Here is a 19,890-nt window from a genome sequence, read left to right on the forward strand (position 1 = left end):
AAATTCTTAATTCTTACAAATATTCAACAACTAATGCATTGATACTCATAAAATTCAAAACTTTTCCAAATTTTATATACTCGTGTATGTATGTTTGTTTATACATTGGCGCATAATTTATGCGAGCGACGACGAAAGTGAAACGTAGAGTCTCTCTGCCGCTGTTTCCTTTGTTTTTTCGAAATTTCTTAGAAAGGTGTATTATGCTATTGCTGACCGAGACCGAAGACATCTCATCTTGCTCCTAGGAATTTTTGATTTTCTCCGTCTTTCGCCTCTTCTTCTTTTGACCTTTCTCTTGCACTTGAAGAAATCCAAAATTCTGCATCTCAACATTCCTAAGCCCTCACCTTTTGAGCCTTGCTGATTCTATTTCCTCTGTAAACGTCCTGATCTTTGCCTTTTCAACTTCTGATTCTTGGGACTTGTACCTGTCACCGTTCACTTTTTTCTGATGGCTGGTCGGTACGACCGTAACCCCTTCGATGAAGAAGAGGTTAATCCCTTCTCTGTAAGTCCGTCTCTCCCTTCCTCGTATATTTTTGCTTTTCTGGTGGAGTTGTTTTTGAACTGTGGCATTTTTTTGTGTTAAATTTGTTCCTTTTTTTCCCGGTGTTTTTGAGTTTGGAACAGTGTATAGATAATTTTAGGGGTTTAGACTTTTGATATTCCCGGAATTGAGTAGCGGTTGACTTGTGTGATGACTTATTTTTGGGCCTTTATGTTCTCTCGTTTTGATTTATTTGATATTCGATTTAGGATTTAATGTTTTCAGCTAAAGTTTCTGCTGTCGAGATGGTGCCTTTGGGATTAAGTTCATAATTTGCGGTCGTAGCTTCTACCTGACCGGGGTTTTAGTTGCTGTTGTCGTCGAAGTTTAATGTGTTTCGGTGATGTATCATGAAGATAATCAATCACGCCATGCTGGTCAACCCAAAAAAAAAAAAAATCAATCACGCCAGTTTTCAAATTTCATTCGCATGATGAAAGCTAGCCATACTTTAAGACGTAGTGTCGAAAATTGATTACTGATTTATTGTCATACTTTTCTGATAATGATATGAAAAGAGAGTGCGAGGCGTTCTCCGCTGATCGAGTGTACCTTCGAAGCAGTTGTAAAATTCATGAAAAGTATACATTGTCACTCAGTTGAAGCTCAAGCCTATATTTTTGTGGAAGTGTAACTTAGGTTTGGGATAGCTGATGTACAAATGATCTATATTTAAACACTCAACAATCTTGTATGAGCAGAAAAATGCTTTGAGATGTTTGGTTTGCTGGTTTACGACTTATTTAGCACTTCTGGGCAGTTGGCATATCCAGTCCCACCGTTGGGCTATTGTTGCTCAGTTTTTGTGCCTCACCGCCGTATCTAAAATTGAATGTCTATTTAAATTTGATTGCTCAATAAATTTCATAAGTGTTCAATTATTCCAAAGCACCAAAAAGTAGTCAGGTAGCTCTAGGGGAGGGGAAATTGTTCCAATTCACCAAAGATTTTTTTTTTTCAGCAGACAATAATATTTAATATCATTTTCCATCTGCAAATGATATTGCTGAGCTAAAATGAATCGATGCTATTGCAAATTCCTCTGTGATATAAACTCGCAGGACCCAGCAGTAAGGGGAAAAACGTCAAACCAGTCAAACTATGGCGGAGGTGCATTTTACACAACTGTGAGTTTATAAATCGAAGGCTGCCAATACATGATTTTACTCATATGCTGTGGTGATTCTTTAAGCTTTAAAAAGCATAACCATTGATGATGGTGTATAAGAGGAACAAATGAGCAATCTTAGCCATTCAAATCTTTTGAAGCCCACCACTCTTTTTTCCTCCCTTTCAACTTTGCACTAAATGTTTTCTGCCTCTATGTTTGCCCTAGCTATTTTGAAATATTCTATCTCTCAACCAATTCTTCATAATAGATGAAAAACCCTGTGAAAGGCTTCCAGCTGCTTGCCTATATCTCATGCAACTTATTTTTGTGACATTCTTAGAATCCTGGAAGCGTTGCCCCTGCTGCAAATTCAAGGCTTGCACCTCTTAATCCAGAACCCGCTGATTATGGCTTTGGCACAACAATTGATATACCTCTTGATAATACATCAACGGTATGAATAAAATTGAGGTTGTTGAAAACCTTATCCCTCTCTTCCCATCTGTTGCTCTCTAATATGTGTTGTTGAAGAATTGCCATCGGATTTTCTCATTGTCATCTTTTTCATCACCAGGACTTAAAAAAGAAGGAGAAGGAACTCCAAGCCAAGGAGGTTGAATTGAAAAGGAGGGAGCAGGTTTGCCATTTTGCTTTGCGTTTGTTTGCGGAAGCGCTTAATGTTTTTATGGGAGTTCCCTTAGTTGATATTCAATAAGACTGGGGTACTATTTTGTTGTATGTTGTCTTTTGTTTCCGCGTTTCATCTCTTCTCCCGGCCCTCTCTTATAACATTTTATTATGAGAGGGCATCTTATCCTCCAAAATTTTCTTCTATCTATCAAAAGTTCTTTTATCTGAAAGAGAGAGTGGAATACATTCTTCTTCATGGTCACTAATGCTCCTGGTGGATGCCACTACTGCTATTTTTCCCCTGAATTATGGATTTGATAAGGAAGTGTGAAATTTTCGTGATATGAAAGCAGGCTAATCCATGATATAAGCCTCGCATATTCCTAACTCTGCTTCATGATAATGCTTCATTCTATTCTTTAAACTGCATATGCATTTAATTAGTATTCTATCTGGAGAATATCTTATCTGCTGACTTTCTTATTAACCAATGATACTGGAAATTTGAATTGTATCTATTGTTTTCTCTTTTATTTTCATAACTGTTTATCTATCCATGAAAATGTAGGAAGTAAGACGTAAAGAGGAAGCTGCTGCTCGAGGTAATTTACTTTCCTTGTTTAAATGTATTTGAATATTGAGTTTGAAGATGTGGGTTGCCTCATTCTGGGCTTGTTGGAAGAGCATTACTCTTTTGTTTAAATCTTCATTGTGCATTGTGTTTCTGTAGGAATTCTTTTTTCTTTTTGTTGATTTTAGTGTTTATATTGGCGCGGATAGTTCATTTTTGAACATAAGCTGAACAGAATGTTTCCTTTGTTCCTCCTCTGTTGTAATTTCAGGAAAAAGTTTCATTGCCTTCCAAGTTTACCAATATTACATCACTCCTTGTAATTGTTTTTCTAATTTACATTTTCCTACAATTGTTTTATTGGTCCTTATTATTTCATACAGTTATTGATGGCATCTTGTATGAAATAGCAGAGAGACATATTTCTGCTTGCTATGCTGGTGTTTATAAAGTTGATCACTGCATGCTAAGTCATTTTTTAGAGAACTTTGGAGTAATACTTTTTGTGCTTCGACAAAAAAAAACTGTCTGTGGGGTAAATTTTTGAAGCTAGTCATGAGTCAATTTTTGTTTCGCAGCTGGTATTGTTATTGAGGAGAAGAACTGGCCACCATTTTTCCCAATTATCCATCATGATATTGCTAATGAAATACCAATTCATCTCCAAAGACTGCAGTACGTTGCCTTTACTACGTTGTTAGGTACAGTCCTTTCAATTCTATTATTTTTATTCTTTTTTACAATGACATTGTTTACTTGTCCAACACTTGGATATTATGATTGTGTAACGTATAAAACTGCTATCGGAACTTCAAGGAACAATATATTTTGGGAAGGCTCTTGTTCCCAAAAAAACTTTTCTTGGAAATTTTGTTCAATATTGCATACATAGATGCCTACAAAAGTCTGATGGGCAATGGGTAAAGTTATTTCTAGTTTTCTTTTCTCCAGCTAAAGGGTTGTGAAACCCACACACCTCGCCAACTTCTGTGAATCTTAAATGTTATGCGAGAAGTTAGGAGGTGAAAAGGTTTAGTTATGCCCAGTGATTAAATTTTTGTTTTCTGTCCTGATTTTGAGCAGTTAAATTTTATTTTTCTTCTCAAGCACAAATTAAGTGCTGTTAGAGAAGTTTTGGGAAAAAAAAAAAAAAGAGGAAAAAAAAACTCAAAGGGAACTAAAATGCATTGAGGTAAATAGTTAGAGACTGACGCTTTGTTTTTTTCCTGTTCAATTTGAATTCTAAGATGGCTTGAAAAATAGCCATATTTAATGGCAAATAATGATATGATACAGGATTGGTGCTGTGCCTTTTATGGAATATCATAGCTGTAACTGCAGCTTGGATTAAGGGCGAAGGTTAGTTTATTTTATATGTGGAACGAGCAGCTAGTTTCAGGTTATTCAGCAGCTGGAACAAAAAATCTTATGTTTTCAAATTCTGTGATGTTGACCCTTTCCTTGCTTGTTGTAGGTGTAAAAATTTGGTTTCTTTCTATCATCTACTTCATAGCAGGGGTTCCTGGAGCCTACTTCCTGTGGTATCGCCCTTTGTATCGTGCTTTCAGGTACTTATTTCCTGTGTTACATGCATTCAGTTGTTTTTTTCATGTAACTAATTTCAAGCATCTTTACATGAATAATGTTGCAAGACTTCTTGGAGTAATATTCAGCTTGTATGAACAAGTTCAGCAAAAAAAACTTTGTTATTTGCTTAGTGATAGTCTGATAGGACCCTCTTCTAAACAGGCTTACAACAACACTAAAAATCAGAAATAAACAAGAGAGTGGGGAAAACTTGAGATCGACAATGATTTTACTGAATAACAAGGGACAATAGATGAATCTTACATACTGATACATAAGCTGCATAAGCTACGATGATGGTGAGGATTACAAACTAACAAGGAACAGAACAAGATACACAAACAGAACAAGATACAACCCAATAACTAATAGACTTGCTAAATTTTCGAGAGGGGCCAAGACCACAATTCAAATTCTTCACACCTCGTGCTCAACCAAAAGGGAAGATTTATAGTTTCACAGCCCCCAACTCGTAGACCCTGACCATAGCAGTCCTATAGCTACTCTATCGTCTACTTCTGTCTTCAAAATAGCCAGTCAAACTTCTGCCCAACCAAAAGTATTTTTTTCCCTTTTCATGCATTTCTCTAATTTTCCTTTTGCATGTCTGATCATCAAAAGCAGTCCTATCATAGTCCTTTGTTTCCTGGGATTATCTAGTCCTCCCCGCACATTTTCCTATCATTTTTAAATACGTTTTCTTTGAAAAAGAGAAATTCTATTTTTTGTGTTATTTGCCAGAGAGATTTATTATTTTTATTTCACATGCATATATGTGTCCACATGCATGGACATTTACATGAACAAAAATTTAGGCATGCGTGCTCGTATGCTCACATTTTGATATGCACATGCACATGTTGAAATATACAATGTATAATAATGTACATACGTATGTATATCTATACTTGTATGTACACATGAATACATATGTTCATGAATACATAACATGTGCGTCTGGTCATACCACATGAATACTATCCACCCACAGACATGTTCATCCCACGCATGCGGGCAGTCATATGCCCTACCCATGTATTATATGTGTGAAAGTGGATGCATGTGTGTCTCTTCATGCACTTGTGGACACATAAACATGTATAGACATATGTGCATATTTGCCTGTGTTACACAAATGGATGTTAAAATGCTGCGAACTTAAATTGTGGGTATTCAGATTTCTTGCATCTTAAATCCCGTGGAATAAAAAATACCACATTCCAGACACTTAGTTTTATTATGTTCCCGGCTTCACTCAATTTGTGTATGTTGTTCCTTGTTATTTTTCCAGGAGTGAAGGTGCTATGAAGTTTGCGTGGTTTTTTCTGTTCTACCTGGTAAAGTGATTGTACTTGACACCCATAGGAAAAGAAGGGGAAAAAAGTAAAGCTAAAGCTTTTTTTTTTTTAACATCAAAGTAAAGCTAATTATCTTCGTTCCTTTTTCTGGTTTCAGATTCACATCGGATTTTGCATATTTGCTGCTGTTGCCCCTCCTATTGTCTTCAAAGGAAAATCCCTGACGTACGTTGCTCCTTTAAAATATATTTTCGAAGTAATGTTTTAGCATTGCATAAGAGGAGCATAGTTATGAAATATCTTCTATGATCTACACACACACTTGTATTAAAAGAAAACTGCATACAAATTTAACGGAACTTGGATATAAGATGAACATAATAATCAGGTAAACCGCTTTTGTCTGTTTTTTCGCTTTATTTTCATCTGAAGTTGTTTTCTGTGTCATTGGTGCAGAGGAATTTTGCCTGCAATAGATGTGCTGGGCGACCATGTTTTGATTGGAGTAAGTATGCTTGTGCAGGAGCATTTCTTATTTCTTTATCCTCTATCTGTTTAATTATATACTTTTTCAGTAGTTCAGTCAATTTAAGATTTGTAGCAAAAGAGCTACGAAACGTGGTCTCTTGCAGATAATGCAGGAACCAAGGAACATACTCTTCCACCTTTTGAATGATTGATCTTTTTTTCCCCCTTTTCTTTGTTTGCAGATTTTCTACTTCGTTGGATTTGGATTATTCTGCATTGAGTCACTGATCAGCATCTGGGTCATTCAGGTTACATCTTACACTTGAAAACTGGAGCAATTTCCCTGTAGTTATAGGGCTTAAAGAATAAAAATTCAAAAACACGTAAATCAATAGTCAACTGTAATTATAAACTCAAATAGCCAACCTCGATATTATTTTGTCTGTTCATTACATGGTTCACTTGAGCTTGGAACCACCCATCTCTTACAGATGGGTGCCCCTAATAATTTATACTGTTTTCATGTTGATAGAATGTTGACCCTAACATCTTGTTGGTTGTGTATACAGCAAGTGTATATGTACTTCCGTGGGAGTGGAAAGGCTGCTGAGATGAAACGGGAGGCTGCAAGGGGAGCAATGAGGGCTGCACTGTGATGATTCACTGTGTCTTGGGAGTGGCTACCTTTTGCATGTATATGCGTTTACCCATCTTTGTTGTAAATCATCAGTGTCAGAAATTGCGTGTACGAGCACTGTATTGAGCGTGATTTTGTTTGTAACATGTTTTCGTAGCCTCTTTCATCCTTTAACATGTGGTTTGTTAGCTTTTAATTGTTATTATTATTATTATTATTATTATGCAGATCCATACCTAAATACCTAGTTAGAAAGATGTTATAAATTCGTTTGTTGTTGACTTGTGTGTCTATTTTACATGTTTTCTTTTTTAAATTTTTTGGTTGGCAGTCGCCTCTTTAGGACGTTTCCAAACCTGACGTCTAAAGATTCTTTCTTGGTATGTTTGGTTGGGCCGCTGGAGGAATTTTAAGAGAAGTGGAAGAATTTTACTCCCCTTCCTTCCTTGGTTAAATAAAATAGGAAGGATCAATATTCCCTTTTTCTTGTTTGGTTTTCTCCCCTCCTGACCCTCCCATCCAAAAGTGGGGATATATATATATATATTGGGATTATCAAGATTTTCTCACTCTTATAATCACAACAAATGAGAAAATATTAAAATCTCTGTTCTTCCTTCCCTTTTTACCCATAAAATTCCTCTTGCTTTTATCCCTTGAGATCACTCCTCCTCGTCATCGAACCTAACGCTATGCGCCCAGACGCAAATTAGACCACTTGTTCGGGTTGGCGAGTATGAGTATTTATAAATATTTCAGGTTGAGATAAAATTACTTAAGTTATTTTAAAAAGACTCTTGATAAAAAATTTTTGGAAACACTGAAGTAAATAGGAAATGCTCGGGGGAAGTTTGGGAACTTTTTAAAAGTATTTGTAAAAAAAATATTTACATGTCAAGACAAAACGTCTTTTTAATATATTTATCTTGTAAATTGTAAAATCACTTTCACGTCTCGCCGTAAAAACATTTTCATACCTCAAATTACTTCCAAAAAGTTCATTCAAGCTAATCGAAACACTTTGTCAGGCACCCTTTTTTATATTAAGAAAAAAGATAAGAGGGGATATTTTTGGCTAACGTGACCTCAATTGATTGTTTTTATTTTTGGGCTAACAACCTGATGTTGAACTCAAGCTTTCAAATTTATTGTTGGTCATGAAGCACAAAATCTACGTATTAATACCATAAACAACTTTATTAAACAAATAGTATGATGTTGCGTTCATTCTTAAAAAAACAAACTGCAAATATGTAAGCTCTACTTTAGTGAGCTGAAGGAGAGAATCCAGATTTGAACTGAACGCACGTGGATGGTAGATATAGACCAACACGAAAGGATTTAGGTTAGGCATTTAAGTGACATGATCCCTTAACACAGAAAGCAGATTTCAGCCAAACCTCTACGCACTTCCCATCTAGCCTACACCATGAAAGCTGCTAAGGCCACTGCAACATGACGATTTTTCATAAGCAAATATGCACATGTATTGTTTTTGTTTAAGGCTCACGTTTGTACTTTTTATGTATAATTAATTTACTTTCTCTTTTGTTTTGGTTAAATGAATATACTTAAGTATACATATGAAAAATGATACAAGAGAAGACTGGGTGGAGAGAGATGAAACAGCAGATTAATTAATAGTAACATACAGATACTCTCTTAATTTATTATAGGCACAAATGAGTCCACAAACCCTCTGCCATCACATAATCTCCCATACACGATCTTCCTATAGAGATTATCATAAGCAAACCCCCAAAACAAGCCAACCTATAGATATAGATATATATATATATAGAGAGAGAGAGAGAGAGAGAGTGATAAAGTAAGCCTAAGCGAGTACTAATAACGGTATATAACTCCGATAGTACCAGATATAAGCTAGGCTAAGGCCACTTTAACAATAAGCGGTGCATTTATTCTTGCAATCGATGGTACAGCTGCCGCCTCCGCCGCCGGAGCCGTATCCCTTGCCGGAGCGACTGAAGGAGGAGAAGCACTTGGCGGGGCACGTGACCTTCTTCTGGTAACAAGGGCCTTTCTCTTTGCACACAACGGTTGGTCTTATGACACCACCTCTGGAGGAGCCTCCGTTCGGACCTCCATAACCCGCCCCGTATCCTCCTCCAACAATTCCATCCCCGAATCCCTTCCCGAATCCGGGAATAAACCCAGCCCCCGGCCCATAATACCCTCCAGCACCGCCATAGTTGTCCCCTGCTCCTCCTCCTCCTTTGTCGCTGTTCCCCTTGAAGCGATCAGTAGCGGGTCGAGTTGCCAGACAGAAGGAAGATATGAAAAGAGAATCAGGAAGACAGAGGCGGTGGTGGTGATAGTTTTCATTTTTGGAGTAGCGAAGTTGAAATATTAGTCTGTGCTATATGAGAGAAAATGGAGTTTTGCGCGTGAGGATATGTGATAATGAGAGAAGAAAGGATAGTGGGACATGATCATATAATATATATATATATATATATATATATTAAATGACTGTGATGGCTAGTGGGATGATTAAGAAAAGAGGCTATGGAGCATTTATTGGGAGGGTGTGGAGGACAGTTGCTAGGGATTTATGATCTCAGGAGTTGGTGGCGTGCACTTATGGCACTCGCTCTTACCCATCTCTCTCTCTCCCTCTCTCTGTTCATGCATAATTATATATAGGAATAAGTATAAATTTGTCTCCAGGGTATGCTGTCAATGGCTACAGGTATCTGAACTTTTTTTTAAGAGTAATATCATCTAAAAGGATAAAAAACATCACAATTTTGACCAAATTACTCATGTGCTATGACATTTTGTCATCTATTTCTTTCTTTATTCCACGTCACCCTCACCTCATTATCTCCCGCTTTTTCTCTCCAGCTCGTCTACTTGGTCAGGGCAACAGTCAAAGCAACATTGCTATGTCGTTTATGCTTACGGAGTAATATTGTTTAAAAAAAAAACTTCTAGATACCTGTAGCTCCGATGGTATATTTTCGGACAAATTTGCTACTAATCTCATTATATATTTATATATGTATTGAAAATTTATATGATGAAATGGGACGGACCATGACCATAAACTGATAAGCATGTCAAACTGGATCATGTGCGACGGAAAGCATGTCATTCTTTACAGCTTCTTGGTTACGTGGATAGTTCATCGTTTCTGATATGTATATATACACATGGGTGTGATGATTGCGTAAAGCTTTAGATTTCCCTGCTCCTTCGATTCTGGTGGTTGTGAAAGTTTTTCGTAACAGATGGCAAATTGCTGGGATCTTCAATAATGCTTCAAGTTTGAAAATCTCGAAAACTTGAATTAAAATTATGGTATGGTATATAGCTTTGCCGCATGGTAATGCTCCGAGGTGAACTTGTGCAGAACTTTGGTGACACAGTCGTTAATTTGTGATCAGTTTGAATTTTTCTGTTGTAAGGTTGACGTATCAGAATAAGAAAGCAAAAAAGAAAAGAAAAAAGAAAGATAGAAACTGAATGCTTTTGGGATTACAGATGGATGATGCAGCATAAGAATCGGCAAATGACATAAATGATCCTCCGATCCGTGAAGGAAATGGAGGACACTTGGAAGTTGCAAGTCAAATATTCTGATGATGTGTGACATTATCAGCCAGAATCAGAGGACAGTACTGTGATATAATTATATATTATAGGTGATTTGGTCATTTTAATTACTTATTTAATTTCATCCCCCCGTGATCTTCTCTTGATTTTGTCTTCTGTCTTTTTCGTGTGTCGTCAGATATTGACAACCACGCCCGGTCTATAGCTAGTGCTGCGTTTTTCAACCCGAATTTATCTCAAGTTATTAATACTCCCTGATCCCAGCTTTCTAATTTGGTCTGTGATTTTCCATATATATTTCTTTTTTTTTTTTTTTTGAGGGAGATACTCCTCAAATTTTCAAGTATCACCACTTTGTCAACTTTGATTTACAGGTGGAGCTGGCTAGAGGGGAAGGTGGGATAGAGAAGGTTTAGCAATCAATAACCCGGTGAGGTGTAGTAAATTTAGGGGTCAATATATTAACACCGACTATAGAAAATTGAGATGAGTTTATTAAATATATCATCAGGAGGCAGAAGATGAAAGATCAGAAAGTGAGTTAATGAGTGAATACATAGGGAGACAGGGATTAAATTCTCATGTGATGGTCAGGGACAGTGAGTTGAAACCGTCAGCACAGAGAGAGCAGAGGAGTTTTAATAATGTGAGGATGATGGTGAAGAGGGTAATCAAATCCATACATGTACATACATAGATATGTACTTCTTACCATCAGGTCCTCCTTATAAAGTATTTTTAACATATTTCACACGTACTAATAAAAATATTAAAACATATTATCTTTTTATTAAAATATAACAAAATTTCAATGTTATCCCTATTTAATATATACATCTTTTAAAAAAGATAATTATTTATATTATAATACATGAAGAATGAAAGAGTATTGCATGTTTAAAATTTAATGAAATGACTTATAAATAGGATAAAAAATATTTTCTCTCTCTGCTTTATAAATAGGACTAAAGGAGTATGTTACTGAAAAAAAATCTTTCTCAAGTCTTCTTAATTTTATTGAGAGGGTTAGAGATGCCTTATGGAAAAAAAAAAAAAGGATGGTCTTTGTCTGTGGGGTAAAGATGGTAATACAAGCCAATCGCAGTTTACCAATAGATTCATAACAAGTTGAATATATGCAGCGCGAGCCAAAAAACCCTATGAGTATTTTGCAGGTGGATTGGCTAACCTGCTATTTTTTATGGGTTAAACTTACGAGTCCAACTCATATGATCACGTCCATACTTTGGGGGGCAGGGAGGGAGGAAAACATGCATTGAAAGGTGGCCAAACGGGCACCTTGCATGTGTCATTCTTAACTTTCATAAAAATATGCGATAGAGAGAAGCTAGGATAACATGGAAGCAATAAATGATAGGCCTAACTTCTTAATAATGCAATAAATTCTCAGTTTCCAATTACGTTTGCTTATCTTCCTTGGCACATTCATTTCACGTTGAACTGTTTCCCTAAGGAAAAGTGCTGGCCGGTGAGTTAAGTTTTGAGGGCTATGAAGGACCGAGTGGATTTCAGCTCAAAAAACATTTATTAAGACACTTACAAATTAAATTACTTCTAATATAGTTATTCTAAATTGATTATTTTAAGGGAAAATGACAGATAAAGAAGCTCCAAAATGTGAAATGCCAATTTGGGAAGCTAATATTGGTTCAAAGTGGCGGGGGGGGATTTGATCCCACAACCCCTTGGCCACTTGGACCAACAAAAGGATGGCCATTGGGCCATCAAAGATTTCTTAACCTTATAATGCAAATAAAAATATAAGTTAACTCTTTTAGTGTGACTCCAGCTCGTGACAATAATTTATCTGAGGATGACAAGTCTTAATTGAGAAATAACAAGTCTAAATTTGATATTAACAAAGCAACTTTTCCTTATACATAACATAGCAGCATGTGCATTAATTAAAAATGATCATAATTTATTTAAAAATGACACGTCTTTACTATAAAATGACAAGTCTAAAATTGATATTAACAAGGCAACTTTTCCTTATACATAACAAGAAATAGCATCTATGTTAATTAAAAATGACCATAATTTATTTGAAAAAAACACGTCTTTACTGGAAAATGACAAGTCTAAATTTGATATTAACAAAACAACTTTTCGTTATACATAACAAGAAATACCGAATAAATTGTTGTTATTTTTCAACAAGACGTGTCATTTTTAAAAAATGATCATAATTTATTTAAAAATGACACGTCTTTGTTGAAAAATAATAACAATTTATTCGGTATTTCTTGTTATGTATAACGAAAAGTTGTTTTGTTAATATCAAATTTAGACTTGTTATTTCTCAATTAAGACTTGTCATCCTCAGATAAATTGTTGTCACGAGCTGGAGTCACACTAAAAGAGTTAACTTATATTTTTGTTTGCATTATAAGGTTAAGAAATCTTTGATGGCCCAATGGCCATCCTTTTGTTGGTCCAAGTGGCCAAGGGGTTGTGGGATCAAATCCCACCCCCGCCACTTTGAACCAATATTATCCTATTCCCAAAAAAAAAAAATCTCGTCACAAAAATCCTTCACCGGCAGCCACCACACCGGTGGCCGGCGCCGGTGGCCGAAGGCGGTCGGCCTCCGCTGGAGGCCAGTCGCCCGCGGTGGTCGCCGGTCACCGGCCGCCGGCCGCCGGTAAGGGGCTGGGTTTTTTTTAAAAAAAAAAAAAGAACAAAGGGCATTTTTGTCATTTCACTGAATTTCAAATCCCAATTTGAGAAGGACTTCCCTATGGGTAATTACATTTTCTTAGCTTCCCAAATTGGCATTTCACATTTGGAGCTTCTTTATCTGTCATTTTCCCTTATTTTAACCATGGGAGGCTTGAATATTTGATCATTGTAATTTATAGGGCCATGTTTTATGATATTTACTTTACGCACACATATATCGATTATATAGTCTAGCGTTGGTCTCCAAATACAAAAACAAAAACAATACTCATCAAATTCTAAATATAAAACCTATTTTGTAGTATAATTTACATGACAAAATAGATCTTATTGGTGGGAGTGTCTACTAAAGTTCAATTAATCCTACAAATGTCATGGATTCTGAATTTCTTGGGAAAAAAAAATGCTTTGACTTACAAAGAAAAAAATGCTCTCAAAGTCTAAAGTCATGTCATTATTCTGTTAGACTTAACTCACCCAGGCTTCTTTTGTCAACAAAAAAGAAAGAAAAGAAAACAAAATCAGTATATCCATATCATTTTTAGGCCATCATCCCTGTTAGAATAGCTTATAAATAGTTTTTTTAACTATAATTTATAAAATACAAGGTAAATATGTGAGAAAAATTTTGTCTCGACTTATGTGAAACGTATATCAATTCATGAATGATAATAGACCTGTTTGGAACAGCTTATAAGTAGCTTTTTAATAATAATTTACAGAATACAAGACAAGTATATAAAATGAATTTTGTTTTAACTTATATAAAACATTCAGGGATTTTTTAAACCCTTCCAAACAGCCTAGTATTCCATAAGTTTCGGAGCAATTTTAGTACGCGTGTGATAATTTCAAAGAGTAATGACTTAACAAGAAGACATAAAATCTTATCACAACGATAATAAAATCTCTAAAATACTAAAATTAATAAGAAAAGAAAAGAAAACAAACTGTAGTAGCACGTACGGGGAAGCAATATTAATTAATGATCATTGAGCATATCAAGATTAATGTTGAGGACATGTTTTCAAACCCGGTTGCATCAAACAACGCATAACCAAACCCTACCGAATCGCTGGCGGCATTTATTAATGATTTTTGAATACTGGACTCCACAATTAAAAGCTTGAAAACTGAATATTTTGTTTTTTTAAATCAAATATAGTAGTACATGTTTAAAATAATTAAAAGGCGATAATAAAATATATTAATATATTTTTATTTGGATATTATCATCCAACTAATATATAACTGTTCATTTTATTTCTTTCCATGCCATATCAATATAAATTGCTTCATTCTATTAAACCTTATTTCTATCCTTATTTTTATAAAAATACTCCACTAAAGGCATTAACCCAATGCAGTATTGATTAGCCTTTAATATGGCGAACATTTGATGTTTTGTGGGCTCTTAAGCCCAATTACAAAAGGATTAGGCTCAAATGGCTCACAAATAAGAGTAAAATAAATTTAATATCTCGGCAGTATTTAGCTGACCATAGTCTAAATATAGTATAATTTTTTAATCTCTCTCAGTCTGTCTCTTTTTATAAGAAATAGTTTAGAATTTTATGATATTTTAAAAGATCTTTTTAGGAACAGATTTGGAAAAAAAAATTGTTCAAACACAAACTAACTCTGTTTTTTTTTTTTTGAGCACTGCACAAACTGACTCTTTGATTTGCATAATTTTACTATATATTATATATTTAGGGACGGTGGGAGGAGTACATTGAATTAAAGCTATTTTTGTTTCTCTTTAAACAGGTAATTGAAAACTTTGTCAAATTCTTCGTGCTCCGACAAGACATGATATCAAAGCAGATCATTAACCATGTAGTAGATTTCAAAACAAAAGAAAAGGTTGAGTGGAAATTTTTCATTTTTCCCTCATCTGGCATCACACAAGAAGGCCAATTTTTCAGCAATTTTGACATTCACAATAGAGTCACGGGATCCACATTCATGCATCTTTCTATCATTTCACCTTATTGTTCTATTTCCTTTTATAATTGCACTAAAAGGCCAGTCTTTTAACTTCCACCACCACTTTGTTTTTTTTTTTTTTGAAAAAAAATACAATCATCAATTCAAGTATTATTAATCCAGATTGCATGCCACTATAATTTTCATTAAAAAAAAAAGAAGAAAAAGAAAACTTGATCTTGATCTTAACATTTTGTTCGCAATATAATGATCGATGACGTCAAGAGTCCATCTTACAAATAAAAAAAGTGGCACTCAACAAATTTAAAGTATCCTTTAAAATAAATCTAAAACAATGCAGATATAATTATAGAAACAGCATTGAATTGGTCGAAAACCAAGGAGGCCAATGCTGAAGGATGGGCCCGCCTCTGATTCTTGCACTGTTAACATGACAACGAATCCACCATCCACCCACCCATCACCCTCCCTCCTTCATGTCTGTCAACTGAAGGGTTTAGACATTGCCCGTTTTATCCCAAAGCTGAGTCACACTGCTCGGTCACTCCAAGAAATGAAGTTTTTGACTTTTCTGTTCTGTGTTTCTCCGGAGGAAGAAGCCGCCCTCTCACCATTTGTTGACTCACTTCAGCTATGTGTCATTCCCAGATATTTAATTGATTATGCAGATCAAACGGAGATCATTGCTTGTTTGTGAATGTCTTGGTTACTTCAAAGTTTATGTTATGGCTTCTTTATGAAATACTATATCTGTTATTTTGCACTATCTACTTCCTCTTTTGATACAGCTGGTCTTAACGACTGTGCCCAAGTATCTGAATTCAACATGAATAGGCTTACCAAGTAGGTCTATCCATCTCTATTGATGAAGCATAAACGCGAAATAATTAGTGAAACAATCCCCCGAGTTAGAAATTTTTCCCTTTGTATACATTTGAACCTATCCCTTGGATGAAAATTCTTATAATGTTTCAGTGCCTTCTCTCTGTATCAGGTATTGTTACTTCAAACCCCAGTTGATCTTTTGAAGCATCTTTCTTTAGATTTAGAGACATGGAGGGCTGGCTGGGTTTTATCTGTCATGAAAAAGTTTCGGTTACTATAAGGAAACAGAGATGCTTGGATATATTTTCAGTAGTATACAAGTCCATAACAGATATTTAAAATTTATGTCATTCAGAACTCGGAATGTAATGGAATTATAAATTCACAATGACTTCATTATCCATATAATGCCAAACAATAGTAATTGCAGATTCACAAACTGAAACCAGTAACAACACTCAGAAGAAAAACAAGGCTCACTTTATCTGATGTTGTAGAAGCTTAAGATAAATATTAGTGCGTTCTGTATATACATTAGGTTTATAATAACTGCCTCAAAGGCAAGAAGAACCCCAGCTAGCATCCACAGCATCTATGATCTTTTCATGTAGTGAGGCTCCAGCACAAGCAACTATTCCCCTGTCAAGACCTTCTAAATATGCACCTTTTGAGAAGTCTAGTGGACGGCCTCTGGCATCTGTCACCACACCACCCGCCTCTTGTATGATAACGACACCAGCAGCATGATCCCATATCTTCTCCCTGTAACCAGACCTCGGAAACTTCATGAAAACCTCAGCATGACCACGAGCTATCGCAGCATATTTTACCATGCTGTACACTCTCAGTGGCTGCTTCCTGCATATAAGTGAATGAATGATTGATAAATTACAGCTAGACATAGATTCGCTGCTTGCCATCATGTCCTTAGAACACCATTGTTACTCAATGTGCATTTAACACCAAGTTAACATGGTTATTCTGAGAGATCAAAAGAGCATGGGAAATAAATCATGTGCCCTTATGGCTTGATACAGCCTAGGAAAACCCCACAAAGTTAAACAAGCCAATTGGGACGAATAGAGATGTACCTGAGACCAACACTATGGGCCAGTCCTTCAGTGAAAGAGTGGCTTGAATTGGCCTTCTCCACAGGTTCACAGAAAGTTGCCAACGCCGGATTGTCAATGGAAGAAACTGACACTTCTCTTGCATAATTTGGCCACACAAACTTGTTGAACTGGACCAGTGGTTGCATCCAAGCCCTGCCGCTTCCCTTTCTAGCATAGAGCACACAACCTTTGTCCCAAGTTTCAGATGTTGGAGGAGTCAACTTAGATACAATCCTATGATAGCGATGATGATAGGTTAACCATTCCTTTCTCATTGGGTAGTTAGGACACCCAAGAACTCCAAGTATTACTTCTCCATCCTCTATGAGTGCAAGAGCTATAGCATATTGATCTCCACGCACAAACCCCAGTGTGCCATCAACAGGATCAAGCGCCCAAAATCTTCCAGTGGGACCACCAACCGAGTTGCAGCGGCTGATGATTTCAAGTACCTCAGAAGCACCAAGAGCTGATTTTGGGGCTTCAACTCCGAATTGAGGCGCCTCAGCTAGACATTCATTCACAGTATAAACAACAGCTTCCAACAGTGCAGATGAACTAGTCTTGGAGAGAGTTTCAACATCTTCTTCAGCAAGAATTGAGATAGTTTTACTTCCTAAGCACTCAGACAATATCCAGCTGACAACTGCTTGGACACTCCAATCTGATTTAACAGAGATGATGCAACATGAAAGAGTCCCAAATGATCAGCATCTTAAAGTATGAAAATAAATACAACAAGCTGACAGAAAAAGTCTGATCAATCACGGCATCATGTGTAAACTGTAAAATAATAGAAAGAAAGCACACAGGATAAATCTTATGTTGCAAGCAAATATGGTATTTGTTGTGGCTGGGAGATTTATGGCCTTGCTTTTATGCAATAGAACGATAATTCTTGGCACACAAGCAAAAGTTATTTTGTATTAAGCTTTCTGCTTTGTCCGTAAATTTTTTGTTATACCTCTTTATCTTTTTGAGGATCTAGATTAAGCAGGTACTTAGTTTTTCTTGGACTTCTGTACACATAAAGAAGAGCAAACAACTCAGCCCAAGATTCTAAAATAGGTGACATGGTATGGTAACAAGAACTGCTTTATAGATATATCAGAAAAACACTCCTAGTAAAGATATCCCAGGAAAAGAGTTTGAAGACAGTTTGTTTCACCAATCATTTTCCCCCCTCTACTGGAACTTGAACTTTCGAAAACCCGGGAAACCTCGTCAGTTTCCCAGCCAAAAATTTTGACTTTGACTTCAAAGTAGTTTAGAAGACAGAAGAACTCCTTAACTCATTAAACTATTTGTCCCTGAGTAGCAGACAAAGTTTTCATTTTCTCTTTTACTTACTGACCGCAAATGAACAAAGTTGCATATTATAACGAACAGACTAAGTATGAATGCAATTTAGGAACTTCTTTCTTCTATCCATAAACTAATTATAGAACTTTCCTGGAAAATCAGGTAACACGTGTTTGGATGGAACTTATACACACTACTGAAGTCCCTGCACTTGCATGCCACAGAAACCTCGTCCACTCCAAACTTCTCGTAAGCTAAAATAACACTAAATGCACATATACAAGCAACTCAAACGACAAAAATGGGTTGAATTAAACCTACTAGCCTATAACAGAACATGTTTTGAAATAATTTAGAAAGTACTATTCCATCAAAATCAGAAATAGAACTTCAAAACAATATTCCAATTCAGAAACATGTACCTGCAACAGTGACTGGAGAATTGTCGTCCTTGGAATGGACCTCACTCTCACTCTTGGACTTAACAATCAAATTTTCCTGCACCTTCTGGCAGAGGGAGCAAGCCATCTGAACCGCTCTGACAGCAACATCCAATTCCTTCGAATATTCCTCTGCTTCGGACACAAAACCCAGGTTCTTACGGTCCTCCTCCATCACAGAAGAAGAAGTAGAAGAACAAGTCTGGTCGGATTTCGATACAAACCCAATGTGCCTTAATAAGTTATGGGGTAATTTATAATGGAAGGATGAGAAGCTCGGTGCTTCTAAATGACAGAAGCCCCTATTTCTTCTTCCTTTTCCCACGAGGGTACGTGGGATTATTGTTCCGGAGCTAGAACAACTTAAAGACATGACAATTATTGAACGATTTCTGGATTTCTTTCTAAGGATTGTTTGTTTCGTGACGTTGAGAAGAGGAAAGCAAAACGGACTGTGAATGTCCCCAATTAAGAGTTCTGAGAGTGATTTATTTATGGGAAAATTTTCGCTAATAAAAACAAGAATTGATGGATTGATGGTCCAATACTCCAATTAGGGCTTTGCTTTTGGGATTAAACTAATTAAACTCAACTTTTTCCCATTAATACCGAACTTAATTTCAAGTTTAGAAGGATGATTTCGCCCATATGTGTCCAAAATCTTTGGCACGACCTACAAAGTTTCAGGCTTTGAAATCTAATGGATGGGAAACTCAGGAGCTGTTTAGCGACATTGGAAACTGCTTCTTAAAAGTACTTTTTGGTAAAATAAGATAAACTTCTTTATATATTTATTTTATAAACTATAAAAACACTTTTAAAATTATAGTTTGATTTTCATCCAAATACCCTCTTGAATTCATGATTAATAAGCACTTATTAGCACAAAACCTTTTTCATATATTTTGAAAATATTGTTAATTCAAGTTTCCAAGCAGCCCAACAAAGGAGTTATATGCCAACGCGTGCCTGTGGTCTGCGGACGTAGATTTATGTAAGATTATGGGAAAATGACAAATAAAGACCCTTGAATTATCAAAATTACAAGGAGTCACCTGAATAAGCTAAATTACCAAGAAGGACCCAATCTCAAATTGTAATTATGAAATCAGGCTAAAAAGACAAAA

General features: G+C 36.0%; 3 protein-coding genes across 4 annotated transcripts; 1 reads left to right on the forward strand and 2 right to left on the reverse strand.

Moving 5' to 3' along the window:
* The first annotated feature begins 158 nt into the window (after positions 1 to 158).
* LOC114725295 (secretory carrier-associated membrane protein) lies at positions 159 to 7,133 on the forward strand. Of its 2 annotated transcripts, XM_028911798.1 has the most exons (13): positions 160 to 511; positions 1,612 to 1,677; positions 2,002 to 2,115; positions 2,236 to 2,298; positions 2,860 to 2,893; positions 3,441 to 3,563; positions 4,159 to 4,221; positions 4,337 to 4,430; positions 5,741 to 5,786; positions 5,905 to 5,972; positions 6,204 to 6,252; positions 6,458 to 6,523; positions 6,785 to 7,133. In XM_028911798.1, the coding sequence occupies exons 1-13, from the start codon at positions 455 to 457 to the stop codon at positions 6,869 to 6,871; spliced, it is 930 nt and encodes a 309-aa protein (XP_028767631.1). In that variant the 5' UTR covers positions 160 to 454; the 3' UTR covers positions 6,872 to 7,133. The 2 variants fall into 2 exon arrangements, with proteins under 2 accessions (XP_028767632.1, XP_028767631.1); XM_028911799.1 differs by lacking the exon at positions 1,612 to 1,677 and having other exon boundaries at positions 159 to 511.
* Positions 7,134 to 8,469: 1,336 nt separating this feature from the next.
* On the reverse strand, positions 8,470 to 10,004 carry LOC114725292 (putative glycine-rich cell wall structural protein 1). Its single transcript, XM_028911791.1, has 2 exons — positions 9,942 to 10,004; positions 8,470 to 9,232 (listed from the first exon to the last, which is right to left on the reverse strand). The coding sequence occupies exons 1-2, from the start codon at positions 10,002 to 10,004 to the stop codon at positions 8,753 to 8,755; spliced, it is 543 nt and encodes a 180-aa protein (XP_028767624.1). The 3' UTR covers positions 8,470 to 8,752.
* A 6,430-nt stretch (positions 10,005 to 16,434) lies between these two features.
* LOC114725289 (PAP-specific phosphatase HAL2-like) lies at positions 16,435 to 19,218 on the reverse strand. The gene is made up of 3 exons (XM_028911787.1): positions 18,746 to 19,218; positions 17,001 to 17,685; positions 16,435 to 16,767 (listed from the first exon to the last, which is right to left on the reverse strand). The coding sequence occupies exons 1-3, from the start codon at positions 19,134 to 19,136 to the stop codon at positions 16,464 to 16,466; spliced, it is 1,380 nt and encodes a 459-aa protein (XP_028767620.1). The 5' UTR covers positions 19,137 to 19,218; the 3' UTR covers positions 16,435 to 16,463.
* Between the last annotated feature and the right edge of the window lie 672 nt (positions 19,219 to 19,890).

The sequence above is a fragment of the Neltuma alba genome, unplaced genomic scaffold (genome assembly GCF_004799145.2).
Source record: "Neltuma alba isolate B1F8T4 unplaced genomic scaffold, ASM479914v2 tig00012240_pilon, whole genome shotgun sequence".
Classification (NCBI taxonomy): domain Eukaryota; kingdom Viridiplantae; phylum Streptophyta; class Magnoliopsida; order Fabales; family Fabaceae; genus Neltuma; species Neltuma alba.

Coding starts and splice junctions, on each gene's coding strand:
- LOC114725295 (XM_028911798.1), top strand. CDS start 455: ATGGCTGGTCGGTACGACCGTAACCCCTTCGATGAAGAAGAGGTTAAT. Junction 2,299..2,859: donor AATTGAAAAGGAGGGAGCAG/GTTTGCCATTTT, acceptor ATGAAAATGTAG/GAAGTAAGACGTAAAGAGGA. Junction 3,564..4,158: donor TGCCTTTACTACGTTGTTAG/GTACAGTCCTTT, acceptor GATATGATACAG/GATTGGTGCTGTGCCTTTTA.
- LOC114725292 (XM_028911791.1), bottom strand. CDS start 10,004: ATGAACTATCCACGTAACCAAGAAGCTGTAAAGAATGACATGCTTTCC. Junction 9,233..9,941: donor TTTCCGTCGCACATGATCCA/GTTTGACATGCT, acceptor TCTCTCATATAG/CACAGACTAATATTTCAACT.
- LOC114725289 (XM_028911787.1), bottom strand. CDS start 19,136: ATGTCTTTAAGTTGTTCTAGCTCCGGAACAATAATCCCACGTACCCTC. Junction 17,686..18,745: donor TTCTCCAGTCACTGTTGCAG/GTACATGTTTCT, acceptor CTGTTAAATCAG/ATTGGAGTGTCCAAGCAGTT. Junction 16,768..17,000: donor GCCCATAGTGTTGGTCTCAG/GTACATCTCTAT, acceptor ACTTATATGCAG/GAAGCAGCCACTGAGAGTGT.